Source organism: Perca fluviatilis, chromosome 11, assembly GCF_010015445.1.
Source record: "Perca fluviatilis chromosome 11, GENO_Pfluv_1.0, whole genome shotgun sequence".
Lineage (NCBI taxonomy): Eukaryota > Metazoa > Chordata > Actinopteri > Perciformes > Percidae > Perca > Perca fluviatilis.
Genome location: NC_053122.1, coordinates 21811252 through 21833647, shown reverse-complemented (window position 1 = coordinate 21833647; position 22396 = coordinate 21811252). Strand labels below are relative to the sequence as shown.

General features: G+C 40.0%; 1 protein-coding gene across 1 annotated transcript in view; it reads left to right on the top strand.

Moving 5' to 3' along the window:
* Window positions 1-32: 32 nt before the first annotated feature.
* spidr (scaffold protein involved in DNA repair) overlaps window positions 33-22396 on the top strand; it is a 34660-nt gene continuing 12296 nt past the window's right edge. Inside the window, exons 1-9 of the mRNA XM_039816222.1 lie at window positions 33-278; window positions 609-770; window positions 890-953; window positions 2112-2318; window positions 3059-3195; window positions 7527-7756; window positions 8582-8679; window positions 10160-10379; window positions 14823-15031. Coding sequence (XP_039672156.1) covers window positions 264-278; window positions 609-770; window positions 890-953; window positions 2112-2318; window positions 3059-3195; window positions 7527-7756; window positions 8582-8679; window positions 10160-10379; window positions 14823-15031 — 1342 coding nt within the window. The 5' untranslated portion in view covers window positions 33-263. The remainder of the gene's footprint in view (window positions 279-608; window positions 771-889; window positions 954-2111; window positions 2319-3058; window positions 3196-7526; window positions 7757-8581; window positions 8680-10159; window positions 10380-14822; window positions 15032-22396) is intronic.

Genomic DNA, 22396 nt, shown 5'->3' with positions numbered 1-22396 from the left:
CGCGCGCGGACTGCCTCCGGTCCACGCTGTTGAATAATCAAACACACCCCTCTTCAAATTGAGCAACCGCTAGAAGAACTATGTGCTGTTGCCTGCTAACGTTAGTTAGTTTGCAAAACTAGTAAGTTAGCAACCACCGGGAAACCTCTATTGCGCAATGATGGGTTAATACAAGGGGATTTGATTGGATAACGTTAATGTTCTGTGGACACACATTAACTAACGTTACAGCTGTGGCTTAAACTTAACTCTACTTTGTCGCCATGTCTTCCAGAAAGGTAAGGAACCTGCTAGCTAGCTAGCTAAATTGCTAGCCAGTTTACGCTAACTTTAAGCTACAGGCCAGTTAGCTTTGGCAACCCAAGTTATCTGCCTCTGGCCGCCCACAGTTGAATGGAGTTTACCTGTCAGTCAATTAATGTATCGTTAGATTGTCAGATACAGATACACCACTGTTGTAATATCATGTTAAAAACTAAACTTGATGCCGGACAGCCACCACAATGAGAATCAGGGCTAAATAAGGGCTATCAAATAAGTGTTTTTCTTTGAGTGATAAAGAACGTTTTTGACTTGACCCCTCTTTCCTCTATGTTCAATTTTTGTAGCGTAAAAGATACTACAAGGATATAAAGTGTGTTTTCTTTCCGGACGATGTCAAAAATGGTTTACCAAAAGTGGGAAGAGAGCCACCATCACTTTCATCTGTGTCTTCCGCCAAGAGCTGGGAGAAGTGTGGAGACAGTTTTCTGGACACTCCAGTGATTCAGGTTGATAACGTTCTGTGAGATGCATCATGATGACATAATGGATACCCATATTAATCACTTTAACGTTACCCCAACCCCCAATTGTTATGCATTATTCCCCAACATTGTTTTTGTTGCAGAACCTCAAGTCATCAGGAAGGAAACTCTCTGACATAAGAAGGTTGGCTCAGTCCCCTGCTTTAGGTAGTTGCTTTACTCTAATGTTGGCTATCTGTGCAATATAATGATACGTTATCATCACTGTAAACATATTGTGGGCTTTCTTGGTAGGGCTGGGACGGTATGCGTTTGTCCCGATTCGATTCTTTCACAATACATGGGTGCCAGTTAGATTTGTATTTCGATTTTCATTTATTGCGATTCTAGTAAGTATTGAGTATTGCTATTTTCTTTTCCTTCTTTAACAACAACAAAAGCTGAATAATACACTTCTAGAGACAATAAATCATGAGACATTTCTAAAAACTAATTGTTTTCTAGAAAGAATGCACATCACATGTCAGTCAACATTTATTTCATTTGAAAGGAAGTACATTTTCTGCTTTCCCTCTGTTTTGCTGGAAACTGATCCGATGTAGTCGCTGTCAGCAGTACCGTATAAACAGAAAATATTTAGGTGAATCATTGGTAAAAAATATTCATTCTGGGGAAAATAATAGATTTTCAAAATCGTTCTACAAAAAAATCACGATACTTTTTAATTTTCTTTCCCATCCCTATTTCTCAGTAATATTCACAATTATGTGAATTTTTTGTTATTTAAATTAACCAAAAGTATTATAATTATAATGTTCACATGCTTAATAAAATCACATTCTGTTTGATATAGGTTTGGACTGAATACTTGATTTCTACTAGAGCTGAATATCCTACCTAAATTTTGTTTGTATGGTCATAATACAGCTTATCAAAAACGGCCAAGCTCTGAAAGATGTCATTGATTGTTTGGTCAGATTTGTTTTATTATTCTTTGATCAGATGGTTTCTGATTTAAAATTCATAATTTGCCAGTTCAACACTATTTTACGGAGGTTTTTGTACAGATGCTTGTTTAGACAACATTTAATGTTTGAGAGGTCTTCTGCATTTTGTTGAAAAGAAACAAAAAAAAACAATTTCAATACAAACAATACCCACCCCTGATTTATTCTATTCTTAATTTAGACAGTGGAGAGGATAGAGTAACGGACACACAGGAATATACATTAACTGTGTGCTTAATATGGTTTGGGTGCATATGTGGGGAGTGTAACCACTCAACTCTGTGGATAGGTCTCTATGGTTTTAATTGTTACAATTTAACAGACACCTCATCAATTCCTTCTCTTGTGTTGTGCCCAGTCCAGACCAGTGCTGTTCACTGTAATGAGGACCCAGTGCACATTGCGTGGAGCTCCAGTGACGGTGAACAGTCTGATGATGAGAACCAGAAGCAGCATCTCTCCAGAGTTGCGGCTCAACAGCAACAACATCCTCAGAGACCAGTGAGACCCACAGCTCCCATACAGTCTTACACAAGAGTGCTGCACATGCTCAGCACTGATAAAGGTAAATTATGTCCGTTGTGACCTGCTGAGTTTTTTTTGTTTTTTTTTAAGTTTAATATTACACTAAGTCTAGAATACTCCATAAAGACTTATTAATCACAGGGGGTGTTGTCGTAACAATCAAGTATCAAAAACGTGAGGAGGATCACGCTGTTGGATGCTGTCCTCCTCTCCTACTTTAATGCCTAAAGAATCTATCTCTTTCTCTCCCTGACCCCGTCTTCCACTGGTTGAAGCCTGAAAATATTGTAAACAAATTAATAACATAACTAATTACACTGGTCGGACTGTTCAGCTCTGTTTCAGACTGATACCTCCGGTTCAGGCTGTTCCTCATCCTCAACACGGTTATAACGGTTATAACCTGTTAATAACGAAATGTGCGGCGGCCGGTGTTGATGGTGCGGCACACCGCCACACATTAGTCTATGTGTGGGAAACACTGAATCATCTTAAGGGAATACTGTACTTCACTCCAAATTTATGGGAAAAATGCGTCTTTGCTTTCTTCAGAGAATTAAATGAGAAGATTGATACCACTCTTTATGTCGAGAGTGGTATCAATCTTCTCATATAACTTGTGGCAAGAAAGTGAAATAAGCATTTTTTCTTTGATCTCTTGATAACAACTGAGCTGATTTTCATTCACTGATAGGATTTGTGTGATTAAAAGCCACAAAAAAGCTAGTAAGTGGACCTTGAGTTAAAATTTTGTCAAACTAATTTAATTTCTTTCTTTAGATGACCTTCCTCTTATTGACACAGACAGTGATCTGGATGAATGTGATGCTGAAAAGGACAGCGGGCAACAAATCTCTGACTGTGAGTCGGAGTCCTTTGACGAAAAGCCAGAAGATTTACCTCTTAAACCTACAAATGTGAGTGAAGTGTACTTATTCTGATACTTTTTGTTGCTTCTGACACTATATAGTCTGGCTCAATGGATTTTCATTTCATGCATAAAGTCTGACCCCCCCCCTTTGCTATCTCCAACTACGGTTGTGATTGGTTTATAGAAATGCAAACATTCCAGAGTTTTTTACCCTATCCCTGAATAGCTAGGCGGTGTAGCCAGGCCATACTTTAGCGCTGTGGAGATAGGTCTGGCAATGCAAGACTAGACACCGGGGCTGAATCTCACTTCCCTTAAACTGCATCCATGGCTCCTCCACTTGCTTCCCTTCCTCGCGTCTTAGTCCGTCCCACCGAGAAAGCATGGGAGAAACAAAAGGAAATCGTGCGAAGAGAGAGAGGAAACAAGGAAATGTGTTTTTAGAAGGATGAGACATCCTTTCCTCTGAAGCGTCAGGTGAATTTGTCAGCTGTATGGGCGGAGTAAGCAACGTCTTTCAGCTCCACGGCTTCCTGGAAGGCTGCTCTCGGTCATCCTTGCCCACGATCCTTGCTCCTCGGGGCAGGAAAAGGAGCTTTGAGATGGCCAGGGTTCAGGAGCATGGAGCTATCAAATAGAAAAGTGAGATTCACTCTATGTAACATACAGTGGCTTGCATATGTTTACACACCCATGCTAAAGTTGACTAAAAAGAGGAATAAAAACCATCTTTTGGAAATTGATCTTAATTAAAAAAAATAGGAAAAATCCGACCTTTAAAGGACACCAATTTTCTTGGTGAATGAATAATGTATCGCAAATAAATGTTCTTCCTTAAAATACAGGGGGCATAAGTATACACACCCCTATGTTAAATTCCCATAGAGGCAGGCAGATTTTATTTTATTTTTTTAAGGCCAGTTATTTCATGGATACAGGATACTATGCATCCTTCACCATACCTAGAGATTGGCATGGTTTTATTTCAGTTAGCCTAATAGCTGGTTTGATTTGCATCGAGAGATGATTTTATGGAAAGTACCCCATGCCAATCTCTAGGTATGGTGAAGGGTATGTGATGATGTGGGGCTATTTTAATTCCAAAGGCCAAGGGAACTTTATCAGGATGCATCGTACCCTGGATCCATGAAATAACTGGCCTTTAAAAATAAATATCTACCTGCCTCTATGGGAATTTAGCATAGGGGTGTACTTACTTATGCCCCCTGTATTTTAAGGAAGAACATTTATTTATTTACGATACATTATTCATTCACAAAGAAAATTGGTGTCCTTAAAGGTTGGATTTTTCCTCATTTTTTTTTAATTAAGGCATTAAGATCAATTTCCAAAAGATGTTTTTTATTATATATTTTAGTCAACTTTAGCATGGGTGTGTAAACGTATGCAAGCCACTGTACAGTTTAACACATTTTCTCAAGGGTGTTATGTGTTTTAATGAACACTAGATGGTGCCACACAACCATTTAAACTCTACACAGCTTATTGAGTCCAGTGTATGTTTCTAATTAAGTGTTCAGTTGACTGTCAGTACATGCATTTATCCTAGAAGTAGTGTCATATGTGTCAGTACTTTTTTTTCTTCTTTTTTTTTAAAGTCCATTAAAACACAAGTTGATGTTCTGTTAAACAGTGTGTATTAAACCTGATGGGCTTTACCATCAGTTTGGGCTTATATGGCATGAATGCATATGTTAGTGTAAGTGTAATGTAAAATAATACTTATTATTGTGTTCTATAAGTCTTCATATCATTGTTTTACTTATTTTGATTTATTATTCTGTTCTATGTTTAGCCATTATACCACTAGGTGGAGTATTGCAGTCATGTTCCCATATCCTAAAAGGGCCTGACAGGCTCAAACCAGCATTGCATTGTGCTCTTTCTGGGTTCAGGTTCACAAGCTGTGGTAGCAATAAAGTGCTGAGTGTGGAGAAAGAAGCTGCCACTTATTCACTGATCCAAAGCATTAAAACCGTTTGGAATGCATGAAGATGAAACCTTTCTACTTTAATGAAGACAATAGTTGCTTGTGATCCTCTGAGACTCAAATGTGTAAAGAATTAAACCATTTTAATAGTGTTATTTATTGAAATCAAAACACGGTAGAGCTGCAACACCGTTAAATAATCAATTGACAGAAGATTAATTGGCTTTTATTGACTATTAAGTCATTTTTCAGCCAGAAATGCCAAACATTTGATGGTCCCAGCTTAATGTGGGGCTGTACTGCATTGTTTGAGTTACATTACAGTGAATTGAATATTTATGAGGTTTGGACCGTTTTTTAAGACAAAAGTCATTCAATGACATCAGCTTGGGCTCTGAGAATTTGTGCTGCTCTCTGAAAATGAAACGACAAAAATAATCAGCAGATGAATCAATAATGAAAATAATCGCTAAAACACCACGTAATATGATGCATACACTGTGGTTTACTGAACACGCTTCTCATGATATTTCATTAGACAAACATATTTGTGTTATCATAGTAGTCAATCTTTTGCGGGCCCTCCTGTATGCTTTGGAGACTTGGATTGACTGTTCCTTCTCAGAAGTGATTCAGGAGCAGTGTTTGTTAAAGGCAGGGCTGGCATTACAGAATGTACAAGGAGTGGTGAAGGTGTAAGACCACACAGCGTTTAGTCGTTGTAGCACACATTTAGAACATGTAATTGATCAGCTAGATGTGGCAAATTGATGAGTTGATGTGGTTGTGTAGATAGCGGTTTTGGAAAATGTCCTTGAACAAGATGGCGATGGTTGAAGCCAGAAATCAATCGAATCAGCACAGTACTGCGCTAATTAAACTTAAGATGCATTTAAGTAACCGGTATCTTGTGATAAAGAGGAAGCACACACACACACACACACACACACACACACACACACACACACACACACACACACACACACACACTCTCACCCACAGACCAAGCTACTTCCCCTTGTCACAGTTTAATTTGCTGCTATCAGCTCTCTGGGGGTAAAAAAAACTCAACATCACCTAACAGGAGGCTTGTGGTCAGAGGTCTACTTCATAGACAGTCTTATGGGTCCTGGTTTTTCCAATATGGTTGTACTGAAATGTATGCATGTTGTAATTTTGGCCGTGTGATTGCTCATCACTCAATTAGATGTTCTGTAATGGGAATATCATTTAGTTATATAGCATCTTTCATAGCATTTCAGTCAAAATACGGTAGATTTTGATTCAGTTAAAGCAGCAAAGTGGAACCTAGTGTACATTTTTTTTGCTGCCCGGAAAGCTTGCTTACACACTGCCAATTTTAAATCAAACCGGATCTAACAGGATACAGAGGAGAAAAGTCCAAGTTCATTACTCCAGATAAATGTGCGGCTGACTCACTCGGCGTATGTCTGCCAGCTTTCTGTGTTATTGTACTAGCGCTGAAAGTGGATAGGCGGAGCTGTAAGGGCTACTTTGCATCTCAAGGCCAAAGAGGATGGTGACCTCCCAGATGAAGCGTGTCCTAGTCCGCTGTCATCAACTGCTTTAAGGGTCAACAACCTCCACCACATCAGGGCTCCTCACTAGATCAGGGCCGTGTCAACAGAGCAGGGCTATAAACATCCTTTTACTACTGTTTGTTCAAGAAAACTTGCGAGTGGATGAGGCTGTGCAGAGCTGTGTACTTACAATGCTTTCAGTGCTGGATGAAAACATTTTTGAGCCAGGGCCAGGAACATAGTGTTCCTTTTTCTCTGTAGCTGTTTAGTGTGTGACGTCTGTTGGCATTCTGCCTAGCAGGGTCAAGTTGATTCAAATAAGAGAGCATGTTGGCTGACAGAGCCTGGTATGCTGGTCTTGTCTGCACATGACAGGAACTCAGGTTCCTTGTGGATTTTTCCATGAGAACTGATTCCCTCAGGTGTAGTGAGCAGTGATACAGCAAAAAAGATCGTTTTGTAACCATATCTTGTAAATGAATCAGCCTGATAGTGTATCACAGTGCAACCACTAAATCCTTTTTTTTTTTTTTTTTTTTATGTATTTTGTTTGTTCTGTTTGTTTGCTACTTGTTTTGCCTTCATGTAAAGTGTCCTTGGGTCCCTTGAAAGGCACTACAAAAATCCAAGCTATTAATATTATTATCAGTGTACCATATCCACCCGCAGTATGATTACGTTTATTGGTTTTATTTAATCTTTAATGACTATAAATGTATTGAATGCTGAGGCCATTTTAAATATCTAATATCCACCTGATATATAGTGGTATTTTATCTGCAATTTAACACTGTTCAGATTCATTTAAACATGCCCGGTTTCAAAATTGGGTGAAATTATTATTATTTTTTAAAGTTTTTATTATAATTTTGACTTCATCCCCAGATGACAGAGCTAGAGATCTCAGGTTACGTGTCTGATGGCGAGAGTATTGATGGCACAGTGACTTTGAGTAGACCGGACTCTCCTCTCCAAACTGGTGAGGGCAGCAAAAGGTCAATCAGTGACTGGGTCAGATCTGCTCAGGCGATGCTGCAGACGCCTCAGAAACCGCAGTCCAAGATGCTGACCAAGACTCCTGAAGACTCCGCCAAAAAGAAAAGGAAATTTCAAAGGTTTGAGTTGTTATATATTATATATATATATATATATATTTTTTTTTTTCACAAGTCACATCAGGGATGCACCAATTCAGCTCTTTGTACTGTGATACAGATTCTTATATCTAATTGCGATGTCACTCTGTGTGATTACATACATTTTAGTAGCTAATTATCTGCATTTTCCTTGCTAATCAAGTAAACTCATGATGCCATTATATCGCCGTCGTAATCGCAATATATGACTTTTTCTCCAACTCATGCAGCCCTATATCTTAACGAAGAGTATCTGCTGATACCTATTCCCAATCCAGTACTAATGTTCCCAATTTACTACAGTGTGTGGAACACAAGGTAACATGAGGCCAGGGATTGTTGTGGCGCTAAAAACTGAGTCAGTTACCCGCTGTGACTGAATGATCATATAAGCACAGAATTTTATGCCATTATTGTAGCCGATAACTGATTAATAAGGTTAGTACTGGCCCAATACTGATCACTTCACATCTACCACACATTATTATACAGTATGTATCAAGTGTCACAGTGTATTGCCTCATTATAAGAGCAATCAAACGAACAAGACGTATTGCTTGCTGCCAGACGACCGTCAAACTTTGTTTCCACTGCAGAACCGATGATGAAAGGGACACCTGGTGTCATGATGTGGGTGCTGAATGTCATTGCCATCTCCAAGCCCACCAATTCTGACAGATGGCTATCTGTAGTCTTCAACAGCTTGTGTTTTGCATCAGACAATCCTTTTTCTTTGAAATAAACTGTTTTACACTTTTGTTCTTACGTAACGTCATCTACTGTACCTCTGTGTTTGTTGCATAGTGGAGGTCTGGCGGAGAGGCTGAATCGACTCCAGTGCAGACAGAGGTCAGCTGTTAGCTTCTGGAGGCACCAGTCCATCTCCGACACCTCAACAACAGGTGATCCACGCACAAAGCTACCGGATTTTCCACAATTACACCCAGGATGCCGCACACATTCACCTCTGAATCACCATTCACTTTTAACGCTGAACCTGGATTTGTGAGTGGGATGAAGCCCGTCTCTGAACAGGTGTGATTCTTTTCTTTGTGATTGTATGGAGAGGCCACGCTGAGAGAAGTGCCGGCTGTAGGTTGATCACTGTAACTCCGAACATTGAACTCAATATGTAGGTGACAGGAAACTGCTTGCCTAGTTCTTTTTTTCCTTTCCGTGGTGTACCAAACGCCTTGTGTTCTCTTGTTGTTAAGTATCTCCTTTATAATAGGACACAAGCAGTGCCTTAAAGGTGACAGTTGATTGTGGAAAAAGAAAACACCCACCTTATCCAACTTAGCGTTTGTGGCGTAATGTTTGATTAGTGTAATGTGTAAAGAATTAAAGCATGGAGGATTATTTTGACATGACCTCATTTTTAAAGCTCCAATCAGTAGTGTTTTTTTGCATTGACGACCGCTTCCGTTCATATAGAGTTTTCAAACAACTAAAATCAGATGGCGTGCAGAGTGCATCATTTTAAGGAGAGTTTTTTTTTTTTTTTTTTAATAGATCTTCCACTCCCTGGTACATTCTTATCACTACCACTGTTACCTGGCTAGATCATGCTGTTACAGGACACATGTTTATCTTTTTTGCTGTAATTTTGGCGTGTGATGTAACTGCACTCGCACAGACTTTGAATTGTTTCCCTACATACTGCCCTGCCTACAACTTATCAGATCATTATTATTATTATTATAGGCCAAGAGGAGGACTTAAAGACAGTGTTGGCCTACTGCCCCGGGTTATTTTGATGATTTGTAATCTGGGACCTAAATGCACAAAGCACAAATGAAGCACTTCAAATTCATGTTTGGACAAATGCATGTTAAAACTTCACTCAAAATATTTTTTTTGCTGTCTTTGATATGATTTACTTTTATCATATTAAAATCCCCCCTCTGGCCACTTTCAGGGGTTTTACGGCTTTACGTCACTGAACTGCACCCACTGTGAGCTCTCGTGGTGCAATTTTCACAATTCGGTGCAATCAAGTTTACACACAAAATGTACATGCAGCCAAGTTGCTGTCTTATTTCATTTTGATTTACAGCTTCAGGACATTGTCTCGATTTGCTCTTCTTAATTATCTCTGTCGACTTTATTGTTTCTGGCCAAAAGCACAGTCAGCACCGTGGTAAAATTCCAAATCACTCGGCAGGATTTCATATCCAACTCGGCCTGAGTCAGTAACAGATTCACAGTTATGCAGTGCAAATTGTTCTGATGCTAAAATCTAATTAGTCTCTTATGCATAATGAGTCCCACAGAGAGCAAGAGTGCACTCTTTTACACACACACACACACACACACACACACACACACACACACACACACACACACACTCAACATCTGTGTTGTTGTTGCTCTGCTCTCCAGTGGACAGGCCTGGCGTGCTGGTGCTGGAGGTGCTGGAGATTCAGGAGGAGTGCAGCATGCAACTGGCACACTGTGAGCACCACCGGCCTCCCGGAGAGGGCCACCAACACAGTAACCCTCTCTCTGAGTCAAAAGCTTGTATGCTGGTGTTGTTCAACAGAGAGACTGCTGCCCAGCTGACTCCTGCACCCAGAGATATCATCCACATATACCCGCCATGGTGAGAGGATGCAGGACATGTCACGCTTTAAAGTCCCCCTCCACTTTAAAATATGTTTTGCTTATTGTTACTTTACCTGGATGTTTGAGCTTCACTTTGCAGAATGATGCATGTGCAGAGTTTGACACTGGACTTTTTGGGGAGCTTTTCCCTTCATTTGATAGTGACAGTGGATAGGTAGGAAAGGGAGGAGAGAAAGTGGGAATGACACGCAGCAAAGAGCCACAGTCAGATTCAAATTGTGTCCAGTATGCAACTTTTACACAAGTGTGATGAGGAAACTTGAAACCTCCAGTGAACATACACTGAGACTGGACTTTTCAGTCCAAGTAGGAGACGTGTTGTTGTCAGATGTCATTTTACAAGACTTAAGTTGTTAATTTATCCTTTTTGTGGGAAAACTGTATCGGACACAAATTCTAATTTGAAGCAAAGTTTTTTTCACGTCTTAAAATGTGTCTAAACGAAAATCACATTTTGCTGCAGCTTGCATGCAGTTTGATTTGAATATTTGGTGCTGAAGGGCAGTTAGCAGGGTCTGAAAGGTCTGATTATTATGATTATTAATTAATCTGCTAATTATATTCTTGATTAATCATTAGGTCTATAAAATGTCTGAATGTAGTAATAATCTACTGAAGAAACTTTTTCTTGCGCTTCTGTTTTTTTGATTTTTAACATCTTCTCTTGGCAGGCGATACAAAACACAAAAGTTACACAGTATGAGACTGACTCACTATGTGCAGGACAAAGAGTAACCGCATCTCACAAAATAATGCTGAGGAGACATACTGGTTGACAAAATACAACATTTCAATATACATTTAACATGGAAAAGAAGTTTAAAAATAATTCTGTAGAACTCAGAATTCTTTTAGGTTTGAAGTTTAAAAATGTACTGTTCTCAGTTCACAATAATAAGCAGCAAAGGCCCAGATGTGAGACAGGGCGTAGAGGCTAGGAGGGGGGGAGGCGTTTGTGTGTTTTCGTGATTGTTTTGGAGTTGGAGTGAGGCAGTGGTTGACTCCAGCTGTTGGGAGTTTAGGTTGAGTGTACTCTGGAATATCCAGGCTGGCGGAAGCGCAGAGGCCTCCTCAGCGCTCTGACGTCACGAACAGCTCCAGGGAATGCTTCACATTCCTCTTCCTGGCAGTAGTTAGGTCATTTCCAGCAAGCCGGGGGAAAAAAACGCAGGATTATTTTCTGGAGCATTTGGGAGCAGAGTGGTTGGAGCCAAAGAGCTGAAATTGAAAACACATGGTGGTTTGAAAGGATCTCTGGCTTTAGCACCTCTCCTTCCCTGTTGTATTCTATTCCTGAAGTCACAAGATCAAATAGAGCCCCCACCAAACACTCCAGTTTACTCTTTCAAAGAATTATTTATTATTATATTATTATTTTGATTATGTAAATTACTTTCATTTAACTGAAAAATCAGTCCCTAAATCATAACAAAACAGTCATAACCAGGAAATGCTGATGACATGTTGAATATTCTCCAACTGGACTGGACAGGCTGATATGGGAAAAACCTGGAATTTAGAGCATCCGTGCATCTGATAAAATTCCTCTTATCAGTTTCCTGCGTGGCACTCATAAGGGGTTAAACTCCTCCACAATTCCTGCAGTGAGTATATTCGCTCCTCCCACCTCCCACGCCTTGTTGTGAGTGGGCCGAGGCCTGAGCGGAAATACCTGCAGGGATTGTTCATTTACGGGCTGTGACGGCAGCAGCCGGGGCCACTCCTTCACCCGGATACCTGTCTGATGATGACCTCTGCCCACTCACCTGTTCACAAAAGTATCACACTTCCTGGGCGGGTGCTGTACCTGTTCCCGTGAACTGTACGTTCCGCTCTCCTAACATTACAGTATGAATGTCACTGAAAAACTAATCTCTGCTCAGATGATGGAATGATAAGTGTTTCATCAAAAGTACAAATACTCATGCAGTGTCACGTACTACATGTGTACAAGGAATTTGTTGTGGTGCAGGTGTAAAGATGTGTAAAGAGTACTTTACTGTTAAAGTTGGTTGAAATGGCACTCATTATAACTGATTTACATCCTGCTAGGTAATTTAATGCATAACATTGCATCGTATATTATAAACTGATCGTAAGTTTTAGGTTGGTATTAATCTGAAAAGTAGCTAATAACTTTGACAACTGTTGTCAACTATATTCTCAAATACATGAGTAAAATGTGCAATATTTCCCTCAGAAATGTAGTGCAGTATTAGGATTAAGTGGCATAGAATAGAAATACTTAGTACAGGTACTCCAAAATGGTACTAAAGTACGGTACTTGATTAAATATACTTAATGTAAAGTAATGTTACTGTCCACTGAATAAAAAAAAAAAAAAAAAACTTTTTCCATTGTAAAATAAAATCCAGCCACTCTGTTTGGGGGTGTTTTTATGGATATCTAGCTAGCACTGCACATATTGATCATTTGTATTATGTATTACCATTTTCAAGTAAACATTTAGTCTAAAATGTTGAATATCATTGTGCACGCCTACTCTGACTAGGAGTCCGTATCTCTTTTACCATACGATTCATAGAAAGGCAAGCAGATTTTAGAAGTGTAACCAACAGACGTTAGGTATGTTCACTTGATATGACTAAAATGATTGAATGTCAGAATACCTGCGGTATCATTTTCAGTTAAGTGACTAATGGATGAGTTGTCCAAGTATCTGCACAAGCATGGTAAAGCATACAGTATGTACTGGATGTGGCAAATGCATGACATTGTATTAGTCTTGCTTGACTGCATATAGTGAAGATGGATTAAACAGTGCCATGAACATGTGCGTATACTTAAAGGCAGTCAAGGACAAAAACCTGCAACAAATACTTTGTAAAGACTACATTATCATTTTAAAACTTTATTTAGTTGTTGATTTAACTCTATCAGGCGTTTTAATTGTGTCCACCCTCTCTCTACTTTATGTACTGGGAAGTTTTAATATCTATTGAAATATTTATCTTGTGAATATACAGTATAACCATAATTGTTTCTAATTATTATGAAGCATGCTCCGCTTTGATTCGTGAAAGGACACTGCATTTACACTGACTCGTTTATATCAATGAGGATGGACTAAATATGAGAAACCTCTCTGTCTAATGGAATACAATTCAACAGAATGACAAACTACCGCCCCTACAATAACCATAACACCTAAATAAAGACAGAAACAGAATTTAATAGCCTTCGCAAAGATCGCATCGACTGCATTTAGTTTTAGCTTGGTCTACCTAAAATGGTCAACTGAGGGTATATGATGATTTGTTTTCTGAATTATATTCTCTTCCCTTCCTGTTTTCCATGTATATCCTAACAAATGGTTTCTTTGTGTGTGTGTGTGTGTGTGTGTGTGTGTGTGTGTGTGTGTGTGTGTGTGTGTGTGTGTGTGTGTGTGTGTGTGTGTGTGTGTGTGTGTGTGTGTGTGTGTGTGTGTGTGTGTGTGTGTGTGTGTGTGTGTGTGTGTGTGTGTGTGTGTGTTTTTATTTTTTATTTCTCTGGTTCAACTAGGCTAGCTCTGACATGTTGGGAAGGTTCCAGACACTGTTATCCTTGTCACATATGGATGGAATTGAGTCATCACTCAAACTTACCACAAACAATGGGCCGTATAATTATCTGGCTGTCATTCAAGTTGTTTTATTCTCAGGCTTGGTACCGCTCAGGTGTGTCATTTACCTAGAAAACACTTCACCGGAAATGTTTTTCTTAAATTGTATGGAGAGAAGTTCAGCATCTCCTTCTTTGCACATGCAGATGAGTAGAATATGAGCTGGTAATGGGTCAAAATGGGTCAAATGAAACACGGGGCGCACTTCAGGTCACACACTGTCTTTGCAATTGATTTATTTATTTTTTAATTAGCGAACTCTCAGCCAGTGTTTTTCCACACATGATGTCACATTTGGAAAGCGATTTAATCAAGCTGTGCAGAGCTGAAAGTTTTAGCCTTTTAAGGTGTAGCCCTTACATGTAAAATGTATCTTTTACCTCAGTAAAAAAGGACAAATGCATCCGTTGTGTATTTTCACTTGTCTCGGAAGAGGTTAACGTTTTTGAAGTTGTACTCTGCGCTGGGTGGTACCTAGTAAAGAGACCTGTGGAGGTGTTTGGTACCTTATCTTAGTTTGACATTCAAAAGTCTCGAGCTCTCAGCCCCCTGCGTTTGTGCAATAATCTACTCCATTGAATGTACTGTAAAAACTGAGTCTTTGCATCTGTTATCAACGGAATCACAACCTCAAACTGTGTATTATTGCCCAACACCTTAAATATGTTAAATTTCATGGTAAATTCAGGGTCCCAAACTCAGTAAGAAAGTGCAGAGTCAAGGTGTAGAATGTAACAACAGCACTGAAACTACTGCTGTACCCCAAATCTAAAACTAATGAACTTTATCTCTTTGCAGGCAAAGTCTTTCCATAGAGGGTTTCAGCTGTGACATTATTCTGAACACACACTTCAGCCAGAAAGTCTACTCTGCTACCAAACCAGCCAACATGTCCATGCCTAGAGGCCTGCTCTCAGCAAAAAGGTGCCATCCGTATTCTTTGTGCAAGATATTTGGACTACTGGAGGAATGCAGGACCACAGAGGGGATCAATGCCAAACACGTGCGTATGCATTGATATCATTAGAATAATGTGCCTTAGATTTCATTCCCAATTCAAAATGTACTGTATTTAGTATAGTAGTCCATGCTGTGTGAGACATCAAACACACCTTTGTAAACCATGGTAATGCCTCTTAAATTCTGTCACTCACTTTCAGTGCACATTCAGTCACTATAGGGGGGAAGGGGGGAAGGTGTAATATGTTGGGGGTATTATGGTGTGGGGTTGGGGTTTGTTTATTTTTTATATATGTGTAATTAATTAAATAATTTTTTTAAAAAAAATATAAAAAAAAGGGGAGAATATATATATTATATATGGGGGAGGGTTATTATTTTTTTAATGAGAAAAAAAGAAATAACAATAAGGGGGGGGGTTTTATTGTGTTTGAAGGGGGTGGGTTTTGTGTTTGTTTTTTGTGTGTGTTTGTTTGTTGGTGGGTTTTTTTGTTTGTTGTTTTTTTGTATGTTTATTTATTTTTTGGTTTGGAATATAAAAAAAATTATTAAAACAGGCTTTCTACACCCCTTTTAAGAAGGGTGTTGTTGGAATTCTTTGTAGGAGGGGGTGGGGTGGGGCCACACCCATGCTGTTTTAATGTTGGGGGGTAAACGTATTAAGGTGGGTGTGTGTTGTGTTTAGGATAAAGTGGAAGTGGTTGTGGTGTTGTGTATCTAATTGTCAATAGTAGAAGGGGTGTGTTGTTATTTTTTTTTATTATTTTTATATTATATATTTATTTATTAATAAAAAAAATTAAAAAAATAAACAAAAATTATTTATTCTTTTCCAATACTATGTGTTCCTCTTACAAATTATACTCTTTTTCACCCACCACCCCCCCATCCAAGAGAGCCCCTCTTTTTTATTTAAGTGGGTGGGGTTACTTTTATTTAAGGGGAGAAGGGGGTTTTTATATTTATTATTTAATTTTCTTTTTTTCTTCCAACTTAATTTTTTTTTTTTTCCCAATTACTTATTTTTTTATTGTTAATACATGTTGTTGTTTTACTAATATACCTTTATTTTTTTTAATTTTTCTTTTATTTTTTTTTTTTTTTTTTTTTTTGGGGTGGCCGCTGTGCTGTGTAGTATTGGGGGGGCCGGAAGCGAAAAAAGGCCCCCGGCTGTCTTTGGGGGGGGGGGGGGGGGGGGGGGGGGGGGGGGTGGGGGGGGGGGGGGGGGGGGGGGGGCCCAGAGCCTTTTCTCCCCCTCTCTCCCTCCCCACCCCCCCCTTTTCCCCTCCTCTTCTTCCCCCTCCCCCCCCCCACCAAAACGGCAACACGGGGTTGTTGTTGGAGTGTTTGGTAGTGGGGGGGGTGTGGCTTTTTTTTTTTTTCCCCCGGAAGGGGGGAGGGCACCCTTTTTTTTTTTTTTTTTTTTTTTTTTTTCCCCTTTTTTATATATTTTTTTTTTTAAAAGGAAGGAAGAAACCCTTTCTCTTTTTTTTTTTTTTTTTTTTTTTTTTGGGCCCATTGTTTTTGTTGTGGGTCGTCCTCTCCTCTCCCACCAGCCGCCCCCCCCCCCCCCCCCTCCTTCTCTTTCCCCTCTTGTCTTTGTTTGCCAAGGGCCCCAACAGTTTTCTAATTGAATCCAGCCCCTCTGTGAGCGATTCTGGCCAATTCTCGGGAAAGGAAGCATGTTTTCAGAATATCGTGCACCAGCAAGCCAGAGTTGAATTGGTGCCCACACCTACTCCACTGGGTGGAACAGGTTTGCAACAGCTTTTATTACCTTAATGCTCTAAAGGAAACGGCAACTATATTGTATATGGGCGTAAAAATGGCATGCCTCTCAGTCTCAGCATTAGAGAAATTGTACAGTTGCGTGGAATGGGGCAAGATTTGTTTTTACTGGTTTATCGGAAGTTGAATCCTACACATTTTATTAATGTTCATTGAAAAAACTTTACTCATAGAGCTTGAAACAATTAATTGATTTTCAGACAATTAATTCCGACTTATTTTGATAATTTAATAATCATTAAAGCCTTTTTATAAGAAAAATGAAAAGAAATGCTGGTTCCAGCCTCTGAAATGTGAAGATTTTAAAGGGGTGATAGAATGCAAAACTGATTTTACCCTGTCATAGTTGAATAACGACAGTTCGGTGGGTAAATAGGACATACATAGAAGCTCAAAATCCCATTGACACCCCTTTACTATAAAAATCTGATATTTTGAAACTGCCGCTGAAAACGGGCGAATCTCAACAAAGCTGGAAGTTGACGTCAACCTCCCAAAACCGGAACCTTTGTCAGCCCTTGGGTGTATTAAGAGAAACGGTCATGCTCCACATTTACATAGGCTATAAAACTGACCTGAGATCAGGTAGTCTTCGGAATCTAGCTAGGTCACGCAGATCTCTGCTATTCCATTACAAAATTCACTTCTGAAACTTTTTTATGCGAGAAATCAACTATGTAAAGCTCAAATATGGGCCGCTTTACGAAAATGGATGGCTAATTGCAAATTTTGTCCGACTGTGTGTCTGAGTTAAGCGCCGGTGCTGCCTGTGTAGCTGCCTCGCCCCCGGCCTGCTGTGAGGTACTTGGAGCTCCGTCACGACTGGCAGCCCACAGCACTCCATAACCGCGCAAAGTCACCGTCTCTTGGGCTAATGACAACCAAATGCCCCTGCCCTGACAGAGCTCCAGGGCCTGCAACTCCCCTCTTCCTGCTAGCTAAATGCCCGGTGTATGTGAGTGAGAGCGCGGTCAGCGAGCTTGTTACGCCAGCAATCTCATACCGCAGGTTTCAGTTAATCTTTTAATGTGTGTAATTATAATGTGTTGAGTTATTTAAACAAACGATTGGGGAAATAAACGCCGCTTGTCCACGAGTCTCATTGATAGAGCCTGCGGCTGGATGTAGCTCTATCAATGAGAGCTAGCTAGCCTCCTCTTAGAATTCCTCTGAAATTCACAAATATTCATTAACTTGAAATCGGACACCGTTGTTAGCTTTACAAGATATTTAGCTAGATGTTGTATACGTGGCGTGACGAAATTCAAACTGTAAATATACTCGAATTCCGACCAAAAATGAAGCTAACTATCCGTGATTTGTAGCTACACAAGTAGCTAGGATTGAAGGGACAGTTGCAGCTAACGGAAGCCCTACTCTTCACAAATATTCATTAATTTGAAATCGGACACCGTTGTTAGCTTTATAAGATATTTAGTTAGATGTTGTATACGTGGCGTGACGAAATTCAAACTGTAAATATACTCGGAATGACTCCGAAAATGAAGCTAACTATCCGTGATTTGTAGCTACAAATCTACATCCAGCCGCAGGCTCTATCAATGGGACTCGCGGACAGCGGCGTTTATTTCCCCCCAATCGTTTGTTTAAATAACTCAACACATTATAATTACACACATTAAAAGATTAACTGAAACCTGCGGTAAGAGATTGCTGGCGTAACAAGCTTGCTGACCGTGCTCTCACTCACATACACCGGGCATTTAGCTAGCAGGAAGAGGGGAGTTGCAGGCCCGGAGCTCTGCGGGCGGGGGGGGCATTTGGTTGTCATTAGCCCAAGAGACGGTGACTTTGTGCGGGTATGGAGTGCTGTGGGCTGCAAGTCGACGGAGCTCCAAGTACCTCACAGCAGGCCGGGGTCTGTGAAGGAAGGCAGGCCGGGCGGCGAGGCAGCTACACAGGCAGCACCGGCGCTTAACTCCGACACACAGTCGGACAAAATTTGCAATTAGCCATCCATTTTCGTAAAGCGGCCCATATTTGAGCTTTACATAGTTGATTTCTTGCATAAAAAAGTTTCAGAAGTGAATTTTGTAATGGAATAGCCCAATAAACAATGTATAACTTTGCAGTGTCTGAAATATGAGAGTCTCCCATGTGTTTCTATGTAGTTTGCTCAAACCAATCAGCACGTAGCTCATTCAGAATATTAATGAGCATACCATATTTGGAAGAAAAGCTCTTGTTCCAAATAGAGCCATATTCACAGGGTAGTTAAGGGCCTAATAAAATAGCATTCGGGCAATTTTCAGCCCAACCAATGTTACATACCCTATTAGGAGACCTTAAGGAACAGTGTAAAATACCCTATATAATCATTCTATCACCCCTTTAAGCTTTTCTTTGTCACACATGATGGTTAACTGAATATCTTCGAAGTTTGACTGTTGGTCGGACACAACAAGACCTTTGAACACCTTGAGCTGTGGGAAATTGTAGTGGGCATTTTTCAAAATGTTTCTGACATGTTATTGACAAAGTGGTTAATCAAGAAAAAGACACGGAGCAACATTTGTATTCATTTTGAGTTTTGTTTTGGCTACCTGGTGAAAGTAAGTCCAATAGTCACTCTCTTTTAGCTCTGTTTTTGTCTCCACCAACTCCTGAAGGAAATATCTAGCTCTTTAGCTGTTGAATGCACCACAATGTTCGCCAGTTAGTCGCTAACTTTGTCTGTTTGTCGTTTTGGGTTTGGCTGTAGCGCAAAGCAGGTTTATCAGACCCTTTAGCTGAAAACAGCTGCTTGTTGTGACTGGAAACAATGCTGATGAGAGCAGTGAGAGGTTGTGGGCTGTAAAACCAAAAACAACGAGCTTAAAGACGCTAGAGATGCACTGAATAACATTTTTTTTTAGGCCAATTCCTATTTTTCATTGAGTTTGACCTGCCGATACCGATTTTAGCCGATTGCGATTTCATTTTTTCTAACCACTTTACAGCACACACAAATATTTATTTTCTATATTTCCTTTAGTAGAACATTTTACATTTTGCATAGAGCATAGCACATTTTTTTAACAGATAATCGATCGCTATAAAATAGAACTATACACATCTAAAGTGCAATGTTATGGAAGAACCATTTCCTTCTTTTCACATCCAGTATCCAACTAAAAAAAATTGATATATTTAGCAAACTAAACTTCTGTATGAAAACAGGTAGTAGACAAATCCAGAGTTATTAAACTAGGCATGACGAACGCACATAATGAATGCAAGCAGACCCGCGGGACTGCGCCCGCCCATGTCTCCCTGCACTGCGCATGCTCATATGACGGTTCTTCAGAGGTCCTGTAGCTGTAATAATGGATATAGCTAATAGTTGTAATTTACCATGTGTTCTATTAATACTATAATAGATAATCCATGGTATTATCTTATGATACATCCGAGGGATGTACGTATGCTGTAAAGCCTGTAACGTGGATGTAACGTCATTAGCGTTTCACAAACTGCCAGGGCTATCGGCTAGTAGCTAACATCAGTGGTAGCTAGCATGGATGTATTAAGAACGGTAACACTGTACATAGCCATATGCCTAGATAACGTTACTACAGACATAGTGATTACATTGCCTTGGTTCTCTCAAAACATCCCATCGTTTATTTTGATAAGCATTACTACATTGTATTAATACATGCCAAAGTGAAGTGTTATAATGAACATTGTTGTTGACTGTTGATGTCAATGACTGCAGGCTAACCTTAGTAGCTAGCGCTAGCTAGTATCTAGCTAGTAGCATGACATAATGATTACATCTCCTTGGTTGTCTAAATAGATCCACGTTTATTTAAATAAGCATGTAAACGATCAGGAACAACGAAAACACAATGTTTAACGTTAGTGAATATTTTAGACAATGAAACGGCGAGTTCGTGAGTTCGCCACGTATGCCGTGGATGTATTACGAGAACGAACTATACTTGTAAGAGACACGAGAGAGAAGCTCATGAACGCGCATGTTGCTATCGGTTGCTACGACAACACAAACATAAGCGCTCTCATTGGAATAAACAGGGCTTCGCGCTGAACACTGTATCCAGTTCTCTTTATACATTCATGATTTGACCGGCATAAAATCAGCATATGTCAGACTGACCGGCTGGTCGCCGGTCATGGCCAATCACATGAAAATCAGCCAATTCAGGTCATCAGCCGATCAATCGGTGCATCTCTAAAAGATGCTAAAACAGTGCCGAGTCGGGTCTTGATCCTCTGCATTATCCTATGTGTGACCAATCATATCACATGTAGTTATTTTTTCCATCGTTGATACAAAATATAGATTTTTCCATCTTTAAAAATGTCCATTCTTATTTTATTAGTGCATATTTCTATCCAGTTATAGTTATCTTGTTAAAAGACTTGCATTGCGAGCTCTTCAAAGCTTCTTGTGTTATTGAAATAACTTTTACTTGAGTGGTCTTGTTGTAGTTAATGAATCCGTGAATGTTCTATTTGAAGCAAATCCAGTGATCATGACCTTTAGTTGCCTGGCCCTCCCCAGGCTTGTTGTTATAGTTCATTGCTGAGTAATAAAAGACGAGGAAAAACGTTGGTTCCTCTGAGAAGCAGCCCGAGGGGCACTCTGTGGTGAAGGGAGAGCCCCGGTCAGCTGACAGGCTAAACTAAATGAGGGTCGTAATATGACACTTGCTCCTGCCATGCTGCTTCTGCTGGCTGGTAAACAAACGCCGCCCTCTGACCGGAAACACTTCTGCCCCTCCCCCCCCCTCCCTGTTCTCTCTAACTCAACCAGATTCAACAGGCTCGGTTGGTAGTAAAAAGATGGAGGTTAGGAGATGATCACAAGGGCCTGAGTTCAAAATATGTGGGTGACCCCGCCTGTTTATTGTGACAAATTTTAAACTATGTTCTGTCACAACGATGTTGTTACAGAAAAAAAGTATTTAAAAGACAATATTTCCAATCATAAGTCCTACGTTTTATTTTGATTATAACCCTCAAGGTTTTTCTAAAATACGTAAGGTACACTTTTACTTGTATGCCTCTTTATTAGAGGTTCTGGTTTAAATATCAACTTCTTGGTACATTGTGTTGCTTATAGTACCAGGATGCATGCTTGCTCTACCGTGGCCAGAATAGTTTACTTTGCAGCCCACTTGCCCTACTCTGTATAAAGACAGTTTGTACCTCTCATGTTATGTCCCCAGCCTCTATGACTCACTCCCCTGGTCAGCATGCTTATTTGATCCTTTTGTTGTTTAGCCTCAATGTTATAACACACAAGGGAGGGAGGCCAGTATATTTATGCCTGAAGAAGATGTTAAGTTCCCGTAAATTCAGAATAGAATAAACAAGAAGATTAACTGTTGCAGGAAGTGAGGATGGGCTAGTTTTTGTTGTTTTTTTTTCTCTGTGGAGAAGGAACACAATGTGCTGCAAGGATCCTGTTACAACCGTGTTGATCACTCTGCCTGCACTGATTGGTGGACAACTCCTAGGAAGGAATCCCGCCTGTCCGTCCCCCACCAATGAGGCCTCTCTGCTGGTGTGTGTGTGTGTGTGTGTGTGTGTGTGTGTGTGTGTGTGTGTGTGTGTGTGTGTGTGTGTGTGTGTGTGTGTGTGTGTGTGTGTGTGTT